At 34.8% G+C, this 21,247-nt stretch overlaps 1 protein-coding gene across 1 annotated transcript; it reads right to left on the reverse strand.

The window, feature by feature from the left end:
- Positions 1 to 1,605: 1,605 nt before the first annotated feature.
- LOC131162794 (uncharacterized) lies at positions 1,606 to 8,633 on the reverse strand. Its single transcript, XM_058119393.1, has 8 exons — positions 8,458 to 8,633; positions 4,145 to 4,202; positions 3,838 to 3,918; positions 3,568 to 3,603; positions 3,377 to 3,433; positions 2,972 to 3,113; positions 1,833 to 2,218; positions 1,606 to 1,758 (listed from the first exon to the last, which is right to left on the reverse strand). The coding sequence occupies exons 1-8, from the start codon at positions 8,631 to 8,633 to the stop codon at positions 1,606 to 1,608; spliced, it is 1,089 nt and encodes a 362-aa protein (XP_057975376.1).
- Between the last annotated feature and the right edge of the window lie 12,614 nt (positions 8,634 to 21,247).

Below are 21,247 nucleotides of genomic sequence, written 5' to 3' on the forward strand. Positions count from 1 at the left end.
TCAAGAACTCGGAATTTTTGCTTAGAAAAGAAATTAGAAACTTAGAATAATCTCAATTAATTAGCAGCAATTTAGTAGGCAAGAAAGTTTTGAGAGCAAGAGAGCTTTGAGAGATGATTTTCAATTCTTGGTATAATTTGATTTCATAGACCATGTGTTTATAGGCTTAAAAAGGGTCTTATTCGTGCTACCCAAGATTACTTGGAGTGTTCCCCAAGTTTTTAGAAAGTTTAGGGCGCAAGAAATTTAAATTTGAAATTAAAACATTAAAAAATATATAACCGTTGTCGAGGTTCAGTTGCCTGAACTATAAGTTCAGTCTTCTAAACCTTCAGCGCATTATTTTATTTTTCTATTGAAAACAGGGTCAGGCACCTGAGGTTGTTCTGCCTCTTCAGATTTCTTTCAGGAAAATCTTCAGTCGCCTGAGGTTTATTCCTCAGTCACCTGAACAGATAAAATTTTTTTTTTTCTCTTTGTTTTCAAAACCCTTGACTTTCTTGCTTTCTTACATTTAAAAGATATTTTTCGGGGTTTTTAAAATAGGGTCTCTATGTCTATTTTATCCCCTAATGAGTTTTATCTCATCCAAAATGATATTTAGAGTTAAAGTACTTACATGAAGTTTCCTAAAACTTAAAAACTCTTTTGTTCTTTGAAGCCTTCATGAATATCATTTCTTTTTCTTATTAGGTCAACACTTGGGATAACATTTGCGCTGCTCATTTCAAAGTGAGTCAATTAATATTATTTTAACTTAAAAATTATTAAAAAATTAATAAATCTATTTATATATGGTCTCCTACAAATCACTCAACTATTAGTTATTGAGACGCTCATCACTAATTTGGGATTGTAAAATTGAATTTTCTATTAATTTGATTCTTAACAGAAAATAGACTGATTGCAAATTCAATTTCATTCCGTAACATTTTTACAATCAAGAATAATGTTGTTTAGTTTATTATTTATTTATTTATTATGATTTTAAATTATTAGATGGTTGCATTGAAAGACACTTAAAAAATGTGGCTATTAGACATTTTGCATATATTTGGTTTTGACAAATTAGATAAAATTCCATTGAAGTATACAAAAATTAGTTTGTACATGGAAGTGTGTCTTAGATTCTATTTAAGTGAATATATGTATTTTTATAGGTTTAAAAATATCTGAAATGCTTTAAAAACATAGGAAATGTTACAGATATTTTTCTAGTGTGGTTATCTCATGATCTAACACAAATAAAGTATATGTTTTGCTTCTCTCTCTTTTTCTTTTTTTTTTTTTGAAAAAAGTTCATTTTATAAAATTTTTTCGTCAGTATGAACTTTTGTTTTCTTTTCTTTGATTAAAATCTTTTCGAATTTAGTTTCTTTATTATGTATATTTCCCTAATGTGTGCATCACTCAAGGATAAAGATTAATTTTTATATTTATTATTAAGATTTTTGTAATATAGTTCACTTATTATAAATTTATTATAATTATAATTAATTACAAGAAAATCATGTACTCTTTATCTTCTCATTTTTGCTTTCATTTCTTCTGTTATCAAAACCCTGGAAGCAAATCATGTTTGGTAACATAAATCATTTTCAAAGTTCATCTTGAAAGTCCAATGTAAACAAGATCAGCTACAAGAAAAGGAAGTTGATATAGTTCATATTCATAAACACTCGCACAACATTGAGTGACTTTTGATGAAATTAGCTTCCAGGCTGCAAGATTCATAGTTTTGATCTTCTGATAATGCATCTGACATGAGAGAAGGGTCCATGTCCCTGAGCAAAAGCAAGTGGTGGACCATCGAAGGAGCCCCATGGCCTTACCTCCCACCCTTCAACATTCTTGGGAAAGTATATATTAGGAAGTACATGATCAAGAACACCTTCGGCACTCGACCGTTTGGTGCAATGGATCAAACCCTCCTTCTGTTCATCTTCTGCGGAGCCAATATCCATACCCTCACGAGGTTCCATTGAGCTTGGCAAGAATTGTTCGTATGGCTCAAGGGCTAGTCCATAGATGTCGTGGCTTGAGCATGCCGCTGCTTTACTTATGTTGTGGGTTGGCCTTGATATTTCTTTATATGTCTCCCTCATACCCATTCCATCTCCATCAAGCTGTTGAAGTCTCTGAGAATAAACCAGGGTTGCCTTCCCAAGTAGCTCGGTCACAGCAGCCCTATACTCACTTGGGTAGATCCGATAGTGACCTGTGATATTGTAGCATTGAATGATGAAGATGCGAGGGTAGTAATAGCATGGTACAGTGACAAATTTGAAAACTAAAGAAGATATATGCCTACAAGTGATGTCAAAAATACATTTTCTAAAATTTGAATATTGGCATTGTTAAAAAAATGAGTAAAATTTATTCAATTGGTCATTTTGAACATAAGAGAGTTGTGTTATGCTGGAGTCACGAGACGCATGAGCTGAACTGGAGACGCGTGAGATGCAAGCTGAAAATGTTATCCGGGCCATTTAATTTTGATGAGTGAAATTTCTCAAATCTAATTCATTGTAATTTATTGTAATTAATTCCAAGCTACCTATAAATAGAGAAGCTGTGGAATGATGAAAACACAGAGAAAAAAAGAGAGGAAGAAGAGAGTGTGAGGAAGAGAGAAGCTGAGAGAGTTGTATTTCTTTCCGACGGTTTTAAGTGAATTGTGGTGTGCTTTGTGGACGTACGTCGTTCTTGACCGAACCACGTAAATTTCCGGTGTCCCAATTTTTCTAGTTGCTCACAGGGTCCTAACAAGTTGGTAGCAAATGAGCAGGTGCACATACGTGTTTGGGGAAAAAAAATTATGGAGATACAAATTTATAACACTACCAAAACCACCCCTTCTAGATTTAACATATCTTAAGTTTAGAGTCCAAGAATCACCAAATTAGTCTAGCAGTGATCATGAAATATAATATGGTAATAAATTGACACTAAAAGAATTAGAGAATCAGACCAACATGAGGAGATCCATCCAATTTCACGAATTTGACATTGGCTCCAAGATCTTGTAATCGTTGCGAAAAATTGCATAGAATTTGATAGGAAGCAAGATTATCAATTTCTGAGCATAAAATCAAATATGGGGCTCCCATGCTCTGTATAAGAATGACAAAGAATAAGCAAAGTAGGATACAAGTAACACTTTTGCGTATCAGTGAATATGGTATATACTTACTACAGAGGCAAACAATGTCTGCCAATAGTCAGCGCGCTGTGCTTCAAACCAGCTCAACAAAAGGGCATCGATACTAGAAATAATGCATTTTCCTATCCACAACACTATTTTTGGTGGATGGGATGTTTTCAAAACGCTTGGGTGAAGAAAAAATTGAATAGCCAAGTCACCATAAAAATCTACTGGACTAGAATCATAAATATATCCAGATATACAGTCCTTTACCAGCCGATAGCCATCCTTAAAAAAATAAAAACACAAAAAACAGAAAACATGTACTAGAGTTGTCAAACTATATAAGCAATTAAACACTAACAAACAATGCAACAGAGAGTATAATTTAATTTTTATTGACATCAATGAATAAATCGTACCAGATTGCATTGTGCTTCACAGTTTCCCTCAATTATCTGCAAAGGAGGGAAAGTTATTTATGTTGCTAAAATTAAAACAAAAGCACTGACATTTTCCTTGTATAATCGATGAACTACAGTACTTCATAGTTTATATGATTACACAAAAAAGGGAAAATCGAAAACAAGAAACGATATTAACTTTCATCGGGAAAATTAACAAACAACACATGAAATCATAAGTTTGAAAAATAACAAATGACACAAAAATTTAAAATTGGGAGCATTTACCTGAAGAACCTTATACATACAAGCTTTTGGACCACCAGAAAAAGATGCAAACACAATAGGACAACGTCTAGTCCTTAGCTCCTACACATATAGAACCAAGTTAAAAGAGAAGCAATAGTGTGCTAATTTCATCTAGCCAAAATGGTCAGTCAAAATAACAAAGATCGAGAAGATGATCTTCAAAGCTTTATTTATTTATTTATTTTTTTCAGTGGTTGTTTCTAACACAAATGATCATTTTAAACATCAATTTGGTGAAAAAAAATATATAAGCACACTGAGCTTAGAGCACTATATTAAATCTAACCTTAACAAGCTCATCAAGAATTTCAAATGCTAGTGATGTGGCCTTTGCTGGAACAAACCTGTAAGAATTATAAATATTGAAATCTTACATAAAACACACACATACATAGAAATATCGAACGGTCAATCAACAAGAAATTGAATTCCACTTGCCCACTCCTGCTAGTTAATGAAAAGTTGCAGAATTGATTGACAAAATAAATGGATTAGGATGCAACGCATACCTAGTTACCAATCCTAACTTTAAGAAAATATAACCTCCTAGCCTCCAAGGATACATTCGTTTCATAGGCAAAGATTTAATATGATTAAACTGGTTAAATAGTATTGAAATGGATTGGACATGAGAATAGCATGCTAAGATATGTTAATTATCATATTTCGTGTTTAATTTGCCATCTATAAGGGATAGGATGAGGCATAGCTCCAATAGCTTGAGTAGTGTGGGCCCATGCGGTGCGACGGTTGTGCTAGATGATCATCTTCCACATTTGTATTATACCAAAAGTAGGCTAACCCTACGTTTGGAATAAGTCTTGTATTTCTATTTGGGTGATTTTGGACAAAATTCAATGCAAATATAAAACTGTATTGAATTTTGCCCAAATCCACCAAATCCAAATCTAACCCTTGAAATCCATACTTCCAAACACAATGGAAGAGTGCTTGTTGAAATATTTCAAAGTCTTCCATTTATGAATTTTCTAAAGCATTTATGACGAGTATTTAATGTTATGTGGATTTGTCCTACATTGGAAAAAGTGAAAAAACAAAGATCATTAATAAATGACAAGGTGAAATAATCTCTTAAAGTTGGTTAAGAGAAAGTGCTAATGTGTACTCTAGTGCACCCTTGGACGTTACTTCGCACGATCCACATGTACTCACGCGCACATGGTGTGGGTTGTAGGGCGCTGGTGGTGCATTTAGTTAATGCACAAGCACTTAGCACTAGGACTAGGAGATTATGTGGCACGAGTAGAAGATCAGGTGCGACCTGGTCGACAGTACTGTTGACTGAACATTCAGAGTAAGTGATTTTCCAGAGAGTCTTGACTAGGGCTCGACCAGGTCGAATCTGTTTCGCGATTTGAATAGATGCAACTTTTCAGAAAATGCATAATTCAGTTTATTTAAAGATAGAATTAACTCCATGAAATATACGAAAAATTCATTATTCTCTCCTTCTCTTTCTTATATAAAGCTTCCACAAATTATATCTTTTTCAAATCTAAATTCTATTTTTTGTAGGAATAAAATTCTAGAAAATTTGTTCAGATTATTCTAAAGGTGTTTGTGATCAATTTTTCATGTGTGCATAATGCAAACTGATATCAGATTATGTTCTAAGTTTCATTGTATCCTGAAAACGTATTTATTAACTCAATACACACCGATCTGGTGGGGGCAAATAACGTTTTAAGAAAAACGACATTATAATGTGCCTTGAAGCATTTTCAGTACTGCAGCATTCTCCTTTCTTATTCTTACAGTGCTTGCAAAGGCACCCAAATGGAAGAAGGATGCTAGCAAGCATGCTTCCATTTTCCCAATCTATTTTTTGCATCTAGAAAAAAAAAATGAAATTAATAAAGAAAGTCAAAGCAAATAAAATGAAGCTCCATATGTGTTGCAAAACAACAAAATGATCCAAGAAATCACATGACTTATTCATTAACTAGGTCAACAACATCTTATTAATGCACATCACAACTCTCAACTAGAATTTTGTTCGTATGTGTCAATGTGTGTGTGTGTGTGAGAGAGAGAGAGAGAGAGAGAGAGAGAGAGAGAGAGAGAGAGAGAGAGAGAGAGAGAGAGAGAGAGAGCCAATTGAGAAGAGGGAACTTACGTGTTGAGACAACTAGAATAGTAGACGAGGGAATCACAACCGAGAAAGGAGTAGAGTTGGGCATAGTTCTTCAATTGCCTATCTTCACTACACATTTACGCGAAGGCCACCACTATTCCTTCCCTTCTCCCACTCCCGACTCTTCCCCAATTATACCTTCCTCTGAATCCCACATCTCCCCACAAATCAAACCCACCCAAAAAAGAGAAATTGTTCATTTGCCTTCTAAACTTCCCATCTTAAAAAGATCCAATTTTCTTAAGAAAATCCTAAGAGAAAAGAAAATTTTCCAGCAACCAAGAATTAGATTAAACGGCTAATGCTTAGAGGGGATCATGCCCTCATAACAGTCTTCTTCTTCTTCTTCTTTTGAATCAAGCCTCACTCCATTGATATATTGTTCATTTTAGCCAATTAAGCTTCACGATTTGTTATTCCCAATAAAAGGTGTGCCACCTAGTTGAAGTTTAAATCCTTATATGCCTAAAATCTTCTTAGTAAATATCCAACATACAGTAATGATACATTATATGAGAATAACTCTCCACTTATATATATATATATATATATATATATATATATATATATATATATATATATTTGGCCCACAAAATCTCAATCTTAAATTCTGATTTAAAATATTTTAAAAAAAAATACCGATTAAAACTTTTTTATAAATAAATATTATATTAATTATAATGACTTGCATTTTAAGACATAAATTTACTAGGCTATTTAAAAAAAATGCATTTATTAGAAAAACCTTTAAAGGAATATATTCATTAAAAATATTTTTTTTTAAATTATTGATTAATTATTTATATTATGAATATGCTAATTTAGAAAATATATATCTTTGAAAAAGAAAAAATGCTTAAATACACGGGGGGGCATGATGACACACAAGCCACATGGTAGGACTTGACTGGACAATACAGTGTGATACCTACATTGCATCATCTTGTAAAATCCTGCCATTGACACAAGCCCAAGCCCCATATTGTATAATACAACTATAAATATATATATATATATATATATATATATCCTAAATTTTTTTTAAAAAACAAATCCTAAATTTTTTTGACTTTTTTAATTCAATAAATGTGGGTCCTCCCAAGCATCTTCTCTTAATTAAAAATTCCTAAAAAAATCTGTACTCCATTAACAAAATAACCCCACTTCTCCGCCTCTCTCTCTCTCTCTCTCTCTCTCTCTCTCTCTCTCTCTCTCTCTCTCTCTCTCTCTCTAAACCAAAAATATATTTTTAAGAGCCACCTTTAAGGAAATGTGTACATAATTTTCTATCTTGACCGGACAGATGAGCAAGAATAGGATTTTTATGCTTGACTGATATTATTTTAACTTAAAATTTATTAAACAAATAATAAATCTATTTATATGTGGTATCCTATAAAATCACTCAACTATTAGTAGTTATTGAGATGTTCAATACTAATTTGGGATTTTGAAATTGAATTTTCTATTCATTTGATTCTTAATACAAAATAGAATGATTTCAAGTCCAATTTCACTCCATACCAATTTGCCATCAAGAATAATGTTGTTTAGTTTATTAGCAATTATTTATTTTATGATTTTAAGTTATTATATGATTGCATTGAAAAAAAAAGTGTGGCTATTGGACATTTTGCATATATTTGATCTTGATAAATTAGATAAAATTCCATTGAATTATACAAAATTTAGTTTGCACATGGAGAATATGTAATTTTATAAGTTTAAAAATATCTGAAATGCTTTAAAAACAGAGATGTTACTGATATTTTTCTATCTCATGATTTAAGACAAATAAAGTACATGTTTTGCTTCTTCTTCTTTTTCTTTTTTTTTTTTGAAAAAATTCATTTATAAATTTTTTCATCACTACGAACCTTCTTTTCCATTTTTTTATGAGAATTTTTTGAATTAGTTTCTTTATTATGTACATTTCTCTAACGTGTGCATAACACTGAGATAAAAAATTAATTTTTATATTATTTTTTGGGCGAAGCATTATTTGTTATTAAATTTTTTGTAATATTGTTCACTTATTATAAATTTATTATAATTATAATAAATTTTGAGAAAATCATATACTCTTTATCTTGTCATTTTTGCTTATATAGCCGAGTGGCAAGGACGATCCTTAGAACCTGCTGGTAACCCCAGTGGTCCGAGTTGGATTCCTGCCAATCGCGGTGAGCATCCACCATGGTGCTTGCTGCAAACTCAACCAAATGGAAGAAGGAAGCAAGCATGCATCCATTTTCCCAATCTATTTTTTTTTTTTTCTAGAAAAAAGCAATGAGATTAACAAAGAAAGCAAAAACAAATCACATGAAGCTCAACTTGTGCTGCAGAACAACAAAATGATATAAGTCACATAACATATTCATTAACTAGGTCAGTGGGAGAGAGAGAGAGAGAGAGAGAGACCCATTTGAGAAGAGGGAACTTACATGTTGAGACAACTAGAATGGCAGACGAGGGAATCCCAACCGAGGGAGGAGTATAGTTGGACATAGTTCTTCAAATGCCTTTCCTCACTGCACATCCACGCGAAGGCCACCACTATTCCTTCCCTTCTCCCATCTCCAGCTCTCTCCCAGTAGTACCTTCCTCCGAATCCCCACATCTTCCCTCAAATCAAATCCATCCAAAAAGAAAATCTGCTCATTTGCTTTCCGAACTTCCCATGCTTCTTAAAAGATCCAATTTTATCAAGACAATCCGAGGGGAAAAGAAAATTTTCCTGCAATCACAGGAATAGGTTAAACGGCTAATGCGGAGAGGGGATCCTACTCTAATAACAGTCTTCTTCTTCTTCTTCTTCTTCTGCTTCTTCTTAATCAAGCCCTCCATGGACCATGGTTCCTAGTTTTGGGAAATGATGTAGGCAGGCATTATATTAGTCGCTAGTCAGTATCTTGCATAATTGTTTACTCCTCGGCGTCCTCGCTTCACATTTTTAAATTGCGAAAGAAGGTGATGTATTGCTTTGTATATTTATCAATCTGTCCACTTGCCGTTGCCTGCTAGTAAACGGGCTAGCATATGTTCACGTTAAACCTTCTATAAAAATAGAAAAATAATAGAATAATATAGATGAGAAAGAGAAAAATTTGAAAGGCAAATGAAATAGGAAACAAGAAATTCGTTTGGTCGGAGAGAAAGTGTAAGATAAGGTGAGTAAGGGACGGCATTTTTCTTTCTCCAAACTGAAGAGAAAATGGGTATATAAATAATAAAAATAAGAATAAAAAAGTTAATAATTTAGATAGTATTTGGGAGTATGAATATTGAATTATAAATTTATAAATTTAAAAGAAACTAAATATAATTTTATATTATGTGTGGTCCAAATTTAAAATTTTAGTTCTATACTTCCAAATATTGAACTCAAATACTTTCAAATTTAAAAAAAGTTATTTCATGAAGCTCAACAACAATAACAACAAAACTAAAGCTTAAGTCGTACTACTTAGGATCGGTTGCATGAAACTTGCAACCCTACTCCTGTTGAGATTGCAGCTGGTGGAGTCGTCGGCAACCGCATCAACCAACTACTTATGTTGAATTTTGAGCTGCAATAGGTGGAAACTGACAGCCACCTTCACCTATATTGCCCACCTTGGTTGACTTGCACCCCTCCCCCCCCCCCCCAAAAAAAAATCCATGGCTATAAATAAGATGTCTGTGTGTGTGTGCAAGATGTTGTGTGCGTTGTGTGTGTGTGTGTGTGTGAGAGAGAGAGAGAGAGAGAGAGAGAGAGAGAGAGAGAGAGAGTTGAGTTGAAGGTAGTAGCCTCCTCCTCCTTGTATTATTCTCTTGGTTATAGTGAATTGGTGTATGCTCCGTGGTTGACGTAGGTCAATTCGGCCAAATCACATAAATCTACTGTTCCATTTTTGTTATTTATTTTCACCCATGTGTGATTGTTGCTCCTATATCCACCCCAACAATTGGTATCAGAGCAAGGTAAGAGCAAAATCACCAGATCAAAGAAAAATTCCCAAATTGGAGCCTTTGTCTAGTGTCTCAAAACTCAGTTCTAGGGCTACCATTGCATTCCACTCGTTAAAACGAAGCCAATAGTGGTAACCAGAGCTTAGATGAAGCCACACGAGCCATTGACGTTACGAAGATGCTACAATGCACCTACACGCGCCCTCATGCGCCCCCCGGAGTTCGAAGAGTACAGGCACGCTCTCACACGCGCCGGCGAATCCCAACGAGCTAAAGGAAGAAGACGACATGAAGTTAGTGCCACATCACCCCATTCACATTAGCGTTAAGTCAGCACCCCTATCAGCGTCCGCATCAGCACCAATCAGCGCCACGCCAGCCTCGAGTTCACGGCCACGTTTGTGCTGAGTCAGCAGGCCATGTTAATAGGGACCCACGCCACTTCAACTGCCACGTCAGTAACTGGTTCCACACCTCACATGGCAATCAACAGGTGGGCCCCATAGTGCCACATCAACAAATGGCATCAATGACCGTTAATGGCGTCTAGTATATTCCGTTAACGAAGGGAATATTCCTTTAAAGTTGACCAAGTTTGACCAAAAGTTTGATCGGACTTTTCGAAGCCATTTTGGGTCCATTTTTCAAACGACTTGAACCATTTTAAAGGTTTTTGGCCATTCTAGATCCAACCGTATGGTACATTTGAGCTAATTTCATCTCTAAATTGGTGAATCAAGATGTTTGACGGCACCAACTTTGGTCTCTAGAAAATGCAGATTTAAGACTACTTGTTTGGTAAGGAGTTGCACTTACCATTGAAGGAGAAGCCAGAATCCATAAATGAGAGCGAGTGGGAGTTGCTTGAGTGAAAAGCTCTTAGAGCTATTAGAATGATGTTGACAAAGTCTGTTGCTTTCAACATTAAGTACTTGACAACCACCAAGTCCCTTATGGATGAACTATCCAATATGTATGAGCAATCATCAGCTACGAATATAGTACACTTGATGAAAAGATTGTTTACCATAAGTATTTCTGCAGGTGAAATTTTTAGCAGACACCTAAATAATTTCAATAAGTTATCAGATAAACTCGCTTGAGTTGGAATTACATTTGACAGTGAGACCCGTGCCTTACTAATTTTTAGTCAGCTACCAGAGAGTTAGAAAGGTATTGTTTCTGCGATCAATAGCTTTGTAGGAAAGTTGAAACTAAAGTACAATGAAGTCATCAACATGATTTTGACGAAAGAGATCAGAATGCAGTCGAACAATGCATCCACTTCAAGTTCAGCCTTGAACGTGGAAAGTTGAGAAAAAGGAATTAGGCATGGACGATCAAACAATCGCGGCAGATCTAGGACCAGACAGTCTAGGTCTAGAAATCCCAAAGGTTCCTAGGGCACAAAGAATGTTGAGTGCTGGAACTATGGAAAGACCATGCATTTCAGAAACCAGTGCAAAAGTCCGAGAAAGGAATCTGAGGTGAAGAAAAAAGCAAACCTCAGCTCTTCCTCAGGAGAAAAAGATGCATTGATATATTCTTTGGAGAGCAAGTCGGAGTCTTGGGTCTTAGACTTCGGAGCCTCATTTCATGCCACTTACAGCAAAGATTGCTTAGAGGAGTACACACCAGGTAATTTCGGTAAGGTGTACCTTGGCAACGATCATCCTTGCGACATAGTCAACAAAGGAGTTGTGAAGATCAAGATAAACGGGTCAGTATGGTAGCTAAAGGATGTCAGATATATTCCAGACCTGAGAAAGAACTTGATCTTAGTTGGTCAACTAGCAGATGAGGGATACACGACGACATTTATTGGCGATGAATGGAAGATTTCAAAGGGTGTACTAATGATTGCTTGAGGTAAGGAAAGTAGAACACTTTATCTAACCTCCAATGCCTCCATGTCTATTTCAGTTGCTGCAAGAAATGATGACAACAACATCTAGCACCAACGACTCGGTCACATGAGTAAGAAAAGACTCAGGGTGATGCACTCAAAAGAAAAATTGAGTGGTCTATGGTCAGTCGAGATTGACATGTGCGAGGATTCCATATTCGAGAAACATAACAGGATCAGTTTTCAGACAAACACCCGTGCCCCAAAGAAGAAGAGATTAGAACTAGTCCACTCAGATGTATGGGGACCGACGCCCATCTCATCCATAAGCGGAAGGAATTACTTCATCACATTTATTGAAGATCATTCTCGGAAGGTATTGGTTTACTTTCTAAAGTATAAGTTGAAAGTCTTTGATGCTTTCAGGGTATGGAAAGCTATGGTTGAAAACGAAACTAGTTTGAGAATCAAGAAGCTGATAACAGACAATGGTGGTGAGTATGAAGACACCGTGTTCAAGAAATTCTACTATGAGCACGGTATTATGATGGAAAGAACTGTGTCAAGTACGCCTCAACACAATGGCGTAGCCGAGCGGATGAACCGAACATTAACTATAAGAGTTAAAAGCATGCGTATACAGTCAAGCTTACCATTGCAGTTCTGGGCAGAAGCAATCGACACAGTAGTATCCTTGATTAATAGGGGTCCATCAGTACCATTGGACCACCGTATACCAAAAGAGGTATGAAGAGGAAAAGAGGTGAGACTTTCACATTTGAAAGTTTTTGGTTGTCTTACATATTTACATATCAGTGAGCATGTCAGAAAAAACTTGATCCTAGGTCCCAGAAATGCACCTTCGTCGATTACGGTGAATATGAATATGAGTATTACATTTGAGATGATGAAAACAAGAAGTTGATCAAAAGCAGAGACGTGATCTTCAACGAAAAGGTGATGTACAAGGACAGGAACACAACAGAATCCACCGAACCAGTTAGAGAGAATCAACCTATGTAGATATGGATGATGTCCCAGAAGGTGTGGGGACACAACAGTAAAATGTCGAGAATCCTCAGGCGGAGGAACCAGTGGAGCAGATCGTCATACCACCGCCTCTTACTCCAACTCCGAAGCTTAGGAGATCTTCTCGGCCCCATGTACCAAATAGAAGGTATATAGATTATTTACTTCTTACAGATGGAGGAGAGCCTGAATGCTATAATTAATAAAGCATGTCAGGTGGTAGATACAAGCAAGTGGGAGCTTGCGATGAAGGACGAGATGAAGTCCCTCACCTCCAACAAAACGTGGGAACTAGCTGAGTTGCCCAAAGGTAAGAAGGCTCTTTACAACAAGTGTGTGTACAGGATCAAAGAGGAGCATGATGGCTTCAGGGGGTATAAGGCCCGGTAGGTAGTTAAAGGCTTTGAGCAAAAGGAAGCAATTGACTACACCGACATCTTTACACCAATTGTGAAGCTAACAACCATCAGATCAGTCTTAAGCATTATTGCCTTGGAGGCCCTATATCTCAAGCAGTTGGATGTGAAGACGACATTTCTTCATGGTGATCTTGATGAGAAAATTTACATGCTCCAGCTAGAAGGATTCTTAGAGAAAGGTAAAGAGAATCTGGTGTGTAGGTTGAAGAAGAGCTTGTACGATCTCAAACAAGCTCTCAAAAAATGGTACCAAAAATTTGACGGCTTTATGCACAGGAATGATTTTCTTAAGTGCAACACCGAGCACTATTGCTACTTCAAGAGGTATCAATATAGCTAAATCATTCTGTTGTTATATGTGGATGACATGCTAATTGCAGGACCAAATATAGAAGAGATCAGAAAATTGACGCACTAATTGTCAAAGGAGTTTGACATGAAGGATTTAGGCTCAGTGAAGCAGATACTTGGAATACAGATTTTCGGAGATAAGTGACAGGGAACATTGCAGTTATCTCAGTCAGAGGCATTAGTAGTGTTTTTCAAAGGTTTAACATGAGCACCGCCAAAGCAGTAAATACACCATTGGTAGGACATTTTTGCCTCTCTAAAGATCAGGCTCCCCAGACAGATGAAGAGAAGGACTTCATGGCCAAGGTACCTTATGCCTTAATCATTGGAAGTCTCATTATTGCCATGGTTTGTACCAGACCAGACATTGTCCAAGCAGTGGGAGCTGTCAGCAGGTTCATGTCAAATCCAGGGAAGAATCACTAGGAAGCAGTGAAGTGGATCTTCAATTACCTTAGAGGAACTGTTAATAAGTGCTTATGTTTCGGCAAAGAAGACTTGAAAGTCAAAGGGTATGTAGATGCCGATTTTGCTGGTGAAGTTTATCACCACAAGAGCATCACCAGATATGTGTTTACTGTTAGCACAACAGCTGTTAGTTGGATGTCGTAGATACAAAAGATTGTTTCCCTATCCACTATAGAAGCTGAGTATGTTGCAGTGACAAAAGCTAGCAAAGAGATGTTTTGGCTTTAAGGTTTGTTGACAGAGCTTGGATTAAAGCAAGAAAGGAATTTTTTGTACAACGACAGTCAGAGTGCGATACATCTAACAAAGAACTCTGCATTTCATTCCAGAACCAAACACATTGGACTGCATTATCACTTCATCAGATCTCTATTAGAGGATGGAGTGCTAGCACTTGAAAAGATTCAAGGTAGCAGAAATCCAGCAGACATGTTGATGAAGGTGGTGACTACTGAGAAGCTGAAGTTGTACTTAACTTCAATTGGCCTTCATACTTGAAGGCAGATATGAACACATCATTTGCCTATACACTGGTTGAGATGCTGCCTCCGTCTCCAAGTGGGAGTTGTTGAGATTGCAGTTGGTGGAGTCATTGGCAGCCGCACCAACTAGCTACTTATGTTGAATTTTGAGCTGTGGTAGGTGGAAACTAGCAGCCACCTTCACCTACATTGCTCACCTTGGTTGACTTGCACCCCCCATCCATGGCTATAAATGAGATGTTTGTGTGTGTGCAAGATGTTGTGTCTTGAAGCTATGCATAGTGTGTGAGGTAGAGGGGAAGTGTAGAGCTGTGCGTTGTGTGTGTGTGTGTGTGTGTGAGAGAGAGAGAGAGAGAGAGAGAGAGAGAGAGAAAGAGAAAGAGAGTTGAGTTGAAGGCAATAGCCTCCTCCTCCTTGTATTACTCTACCGGTAATAGTGAATTGGTGTGTGCTTCGTGGACGTAGGTCAATTTGGCCGAATCACGTAAATCTGGTGTTCCATTTTTGTTATTTATTTTTACCCGTGTGTGATTGTTACTCCTAGATTCACCCCAACACCTCCTATACCCGAACTTAGGACCGATTGTGTGTGAAAAGATTAAGACATTAAGTTGTAAATGAAAATTAATTTGTATCTTTCAATATGTTTCTCTCATAGCTCTCTTATTAGGCAACTTTAAAAAGTAATCTAATTAACTTCTTTTCTCATCCCCTCTCTCCTCTATTTTAAAGTTCCCATTCTCTTTTCTCCAACTAAATATGCTATAATCATTTGTTTGATAGTCGAGAATGGAATAAAGTACGTTTTTATAATTTTACATATTTGTCATATAATTTTTCTTCTCATTTTACTTCCAATCTATTCTATTCTATTCTATCACACTAAAATTTGAGTAAAAAAAAAAAAGAATGTAAAAAATTGTCAAAGAGAAGAGTGTATTAAGAGAAGAAGATGACCAAGAGAGTAGTGAAAGCTTATAGGAATGGGAAAAGAGAGGTGTAACTGTGTGCCAAAGCTAAAATATGTTGAATAAATTCTAATCGCATAATTTCTAGAGAGAGAGAGAGAGAGAGAGAGAGAGAGAGTCCTTCTCCATCAATATGTGAGTTCTTCCAGTTATATGCTTGATCTTACCCTGTTTGATAATACTTGGAACAAAATAAATAAAAGAAACAAGTACTTCAAATATTGAAGAACTAGGATTTTGCAATGACGTTATGTACATGATGCATAAATAATTAATATGCTTATTTAGTTTCTTTTAAAAATAAAATAAACATCCCTGCATATTTAATAAATAGAGTGGAGGGCCAATGATCTATTTTCTGAAGGACCAATAACATGATTTATGAGAACTTAAAATACTACAAAACCATACAACCTTATTTAACATGATTAAAGGTCATAATCTATAATTATCAATTTATGCTGAATGTTTATGATTTGGTGAGAGCCAATACTAGTAGTCTTCTGTCTTGGACCATCTCATCAAATTTTTAAGATGGAAACTAATAGCCAAGATGACAATTTTAGAATTATTTGGGAAGTCGAAAATTTAAAAACAAAAACAAAAATATTTTCTAAAGTGAACATGTCTATGTTTTCCTATGTTTCTTTACAGATATTGAAACACTGAAAGATAAAATGGCATCTTAATTTGTAACTATTTTAAAAATGAAAAATAAAAACTATATTCCGCGACTTAAAACGTTGTAACCATCTCCAAACCAAAATACAAATCTAAGACTAGTTCAGCCACAAGAAGGTTTTATTGAGGTCCTAATTAGCAGTTGGGCCAAAATTATCCAATTACCTGCTTGATACTATTCAATGTTGAGCTAAGGAATGCAAATGATGAACACAGTTGCACCACTCCAATCAATAACTGAAACTCACATAAGCAAGACTGTTCTAGCTAGGCACAAAGAAACACAAAATAAATTTTACAAATCCCCAACAAGGAATACCATCTTTCCACAGTACATTTGGTGGTTGGAGACAGTTGAATCACAAGAAAATTTTATGGACTTACTAATGGCATTGTACCTATTTTGAAGAGAAACAGAAGTGTGCCAATACGCCATTTTGGTTGATCAGTGCTGCTGATCAGGATAAGCGAAACACTTTGGTGAAGATTTCTCTCTGGAGGTATGTTATTCTCCTCCCTGCAGCCTCTTTCTGTTCCCCTTCAGCTTCTCCGGCAAAAGCTTCTCTCTAGAGGTAGATGTTGCAGCTGTTGTTGCTGTTATTGTAGTTGCGTTCAAGCCATTGTTTATGAAATTAGGAAGAGCTTCCCAAGAGTAGGGTGAATTAGTTTTTAAAACTTTCGTTTTAGTTCCTTTTAGAATTCTTAAACTTATTTTATTTCTTTTAACAAATTTGTGGCTTATTTGTTTAATTTGTTAAGCACTCAAGAACTTAATTTCTTTATTTAATCTTTAACCATACAAACATCTAATCATTCAACCAAATCAATCAACTATAATTAGAAAGTAAACAAACAAGTCAATATACAGCACTTATGTAATATAAAAACTCAAGATCGTTGTTTGTTTATATTAGCCAAATTTGAACCAAGTCCTGTAATGAATGAGAATTTATGTTTGCTGATGTAAAACCTTATATAAATGAATCCAATCACTCTTTCCAAATATTTAGAACTCAAATAAACTCTTGATAAATTTATCTTTAGCATGTTAACTAAGTAACGTACTCCCGTATGATTTCCGTAAGATATGGTGTAACCAATGTACTCCCTTTCGATTTCCGCAACCCAAATCAAAATTGGACTCTAAGTTTACTTGATTTTCAAATATGCGTAGTATGTATAATTTAGATATTTAAAACATCCACGCAGTTGTATATGAACTAAAAATAAAGAATAGGGAAAGAGAGAGTGAGATGGGGATTTTTACGAGGTTCGGCTTATTCCCAGCCTACGTCCTCGCCTTTGGCAAACCACCAAAGGATTCACTGAACCTGTTCCTTTGACGGGTGGAACAAAACCTGATTACAAGCAATACCCCAAGCTCAAACACTCCTTCACTTAGGTTAGAGCCCACCTCTCCAAACGATGCCCCCTCTTTCGGTCATTCCTTTAGGCTAGAGCTCGCCTCTCTAAGCAATATCTCCTTACTTAGCCAACGATCCAAACAATTCTTGGAACGTCAAAGAACTACAAGAAACACAAGGTAAGATCTGCATACAAGTATACTCTCTCAAAGAGCAAGTTAGTACAATTTCAGTACTATATATTTAAATGTAAAATATCAATATGAAATAAAATGAAGTTCAAGTGTAGAATTCACCAATATCCTTCTTAGATAAGGATTAGCAGTAGGAATTCAGAGAAGGAAGGATTAGCACTTCAGAATATTTCAGCAAAAGAGATTTGCAATGAGTGAGGAAGAGAACTTTGGAAAAACAAGAGTGCTTTCAGCTTCTCAAAACAGATTTTTCAATTCTTGGATGAGTTTTTATTTGCAAAACCATGTATTTATAGGTTTTCAAACAAGTTTCCTTATTACTAAAGTTTCCTTAGAGAGTTTCCCAAGTTGTTAGAAAATTTGGAGCTCAAAACGGCCATATTTCAAAATATAAGATTTTTAAAAATTTGCCCGTTGAACAGTGTTCAGATATCTGAAGAGTCGAGTTTAGTCATCTGAAGTTCCTGAAATTCTTTAAAAAATGAACTGGACACAGGGTCAGATGTCTGAAGAGAGGGTTCAGACGTCTGAGGTGTCGGGTTTAGATGTCTAAAGTGTCAAGTTTAGACGCCTAAATAGTTACTGCCTGTTTCAGATTTGTCTCAAAAAATCTTCAAACGTCTGAGCTTATTCTTCAGACATCTGAGGTCGTTCTATGTGCTGTTCAAACAACTGAAGTTCCTCCCGTGAACAGTGTTCAGATGGCTGACAACTGTAACCCCGCTTTAATGTTTCAGTCATAAATTTTTATGTATGACTCCAAATTAGGTGTTCTTTGTGTCAAAAGAAAGCTAAGAGAAAATCCTATAACTTTCATGTTGAACACATTTTAAAATAAGGAGATTTTGATAAAGAAAAATTCACCTAAGTGAGGATGCATAAAAACTGACAGCATTTGGAAAAACTATTTTTGGTGTTTTTCATTCCAAAAATGACTCTAACCCTTTCAAAATAATTTTTGACCTTATAAAAATATTTTCCAAGTATTTTAAAAGGTATCTAGGTCCAAGAAGTTAACTTAAGAGTTTCATAATACTTCAAAAGATATTTTAAATATTAAAGCACTTACATGAGACTTCTAAGATATTAACATTCTAGGTTCTTAAATCTTCATGTGTTTGTCCTTGAATTGAGTCCATCTTTTCTTCAAGCTTCCATATTCTTTGAGTTTTCTCACTTTGCCTTTCTTTGGCTCTTTTGACTTTAATATTCCTTGGCTTTCAACAACTTATTCATGTCCTCATATTCTTCAAGGTTTAATATATCATCTTTAAATCCATGTTTTGACTCATTTAAGCTTCATTTGATCCTTGTGAGCAATTTGACCTTACTTTCTCATATGTGAGCCCTGAAATAACATTACTCACACAAATATGTTAAATTCCACTTGTTTGTTAGTATCAGATAATAAGATTTTAAGCTTTCAACAATCTCTTCATTTTTTATGATGACAAACAAGGAGCAAAAATGTGAGTAAGCCTTAAAGAGGCTCCCCCTTTCAATAAGTTTCATCTTAATAAGATCAATATTAATTTCATCAATCATGCTCTTCACTTTCTTTTGGTTTTATAATTTTTTTCAATCAATATTAAATACTTAAATACTTCTTTTGAATAGATATTATGCTCATGCACAATTATGCTCAATTTTTGATTCACAACTTCTCCCCCTTTTGACATTAATCAAAAAGAAAAAAATGATTTAAATTCAAATACAAATCATTTTGAGCATATCAATAACCATGTATTCCAAACATATGTACATACTCAAGTTATTGTTTTTCAATATAGCATAGGTAGTGTGTAGCTCACAACAATTATTCAAGATACTAGCTGATATTAATTTGATGGTTTTTATGATACCAATTTAAAATTTAAAATTTAATTCATGATATAAATTGATTAATGATTCATGACACTCCCCCTGAATTCAATACATTCAGTTTATTAATTTTGCTTTTATCATCCCATGTAAAATATTGAATCATATCATGTATCAACTATCAATATCATGCTAAGATCATCAATGTCACATCATGATCATAGACATAATCATGCTCATAAATAATTTGACTTTGTGATACCAAGTGAGCTTTTAGATTTGGTATCTATTGAAATTTTTAACATGTGAAACCAAAAATACTTTATAGATACCAAAGCTTAATATCACATAATGTATAGTTCATGGATACCAATATAACTACTATATCTTTTATAGCTCATAGATAAAGAGTAGTATGTTTATTAATGTGATTCATTTAAAATCATGCATGTTTAAGAATTATCCCTATATCAAAAATTTATACTTAAGTTCAATAATCTCATTCTCAATTTTCAACATAGTAAACCATACTTTTCAATATAAATCAAGTCAAGTTAATTAATATACATGTAGCATATAGCATATCAACACATCACATGTAGCCAAGTAAGTATGTACCATGTAACATCAAGGCGCTTATATAATAAGCTCAGATTTGATATTTTCTTTATATTTTCTTAAGTTAAGTCTTGTAAAAAGTCATCCTATGATTTTGGCCAACAATGTCATTTTCTATTTTATATATGTGTGAAGTCATTATTTCATTTTTTGTACCCATATTTTTTTTTATTTTCCAGACTTGTTTGATTTTAACACCTTTCTTCTTAAACGAACATTCAAACTTTATATGCCCATTTTTCTTGCATTGATAGCATATGGTGTTTGTGTAGGCATTAGAAGATGTGCAAGTATAGTCTTTGGATTCTTTCGAGAAATATCCCATGTAAGAATTCTTTTTCTTTTTATTTTCAATTCCATTGAAACCAATGCCTTCTTTTTTTAGAGACATTCTTTGTAAGCCAATCATCTTATCAAGGTTTTCCTTTTCTTTTGTGAAGTTGTAAATAATTTTATCCTTATCTTTGATTTGATTCTTGAGATCGTTTAACTCTATGTCTTTCTTGTTATCAACATTCTTTAATGATTTCTCTAGCTCTAGAGATAATTTTCTGATTCTATCATCTAATTCAAAAATATACATATTTTTCTCATATACAGTAGAGGATAAGGATCGAAGGTCTTCTATCATTTGGTCATTCTTGCTTTCCAGTTTCTCAATTTTCAAGTTATTTTCTTTTTCAGCAAGATTTTTTGTAATGACCCGGCCCTTTATATGGACCCAAGTGTCACTCACTTATACCAAATACCTATACCTATTCAAGATATGGAAACAACCTACCCTAAATAGGGGCATACGGGTATAAATCATATATAATCATGATATAAATGTCGCGAAAAAACATAAACATCCATTGAGATTTCTACCAGACTTATACCAGAGTTTACTAATACATCCATAATTTACATAAATTCGGTCTTAGAATAATTCTCATTATTACAACCCTCCAAAAAGGAACTTCATCCAAGTTTATTACAAGATTCATATGCTTACGTAAGCTAACCAAAAATAATCTCCCCAGTCCCTTTAGCTATTAGGACC

This window comes from Malania oleifera, chromosome 8 (assembly GCF_029873635.1).
Source record: "Malania oleifera isolate guangnan ecotype guangnan chromosome 8, ASM2987363v1, whole genome shotgun sequence".
In the NCBI taxonomy this organism is placed as follows: Eukaryota; Viridiplantae; Streptophyta; class Magnoliopsida; order Santalales; family Ximeniaceae; genus Malania; species Malania oleifera.

Coding starts and splice junctions, on each gene's coding strand:
- LOC131162794 (XM_058119393.1), bottom strand. CDS start 8,633: ATGTGGGGATTCGGAGGAAGGTACTACTGGGAGAGAGCTGGAGATGGG. Junction 3,604..3,837: donor GTATGTATAAGGTTCTTCAG/GTAAATGCTCCC, acceptor CCTCCTTTGCAG/ATAATTGAGGGAAACTGTGA. Junction 1,759..1,832: donor AGAATGTTGAAGGGTGGGAG/GTAAGGCCATGG, acceptor CTCTCATGTCAG/ATGCATTATCAGAAGATCAA.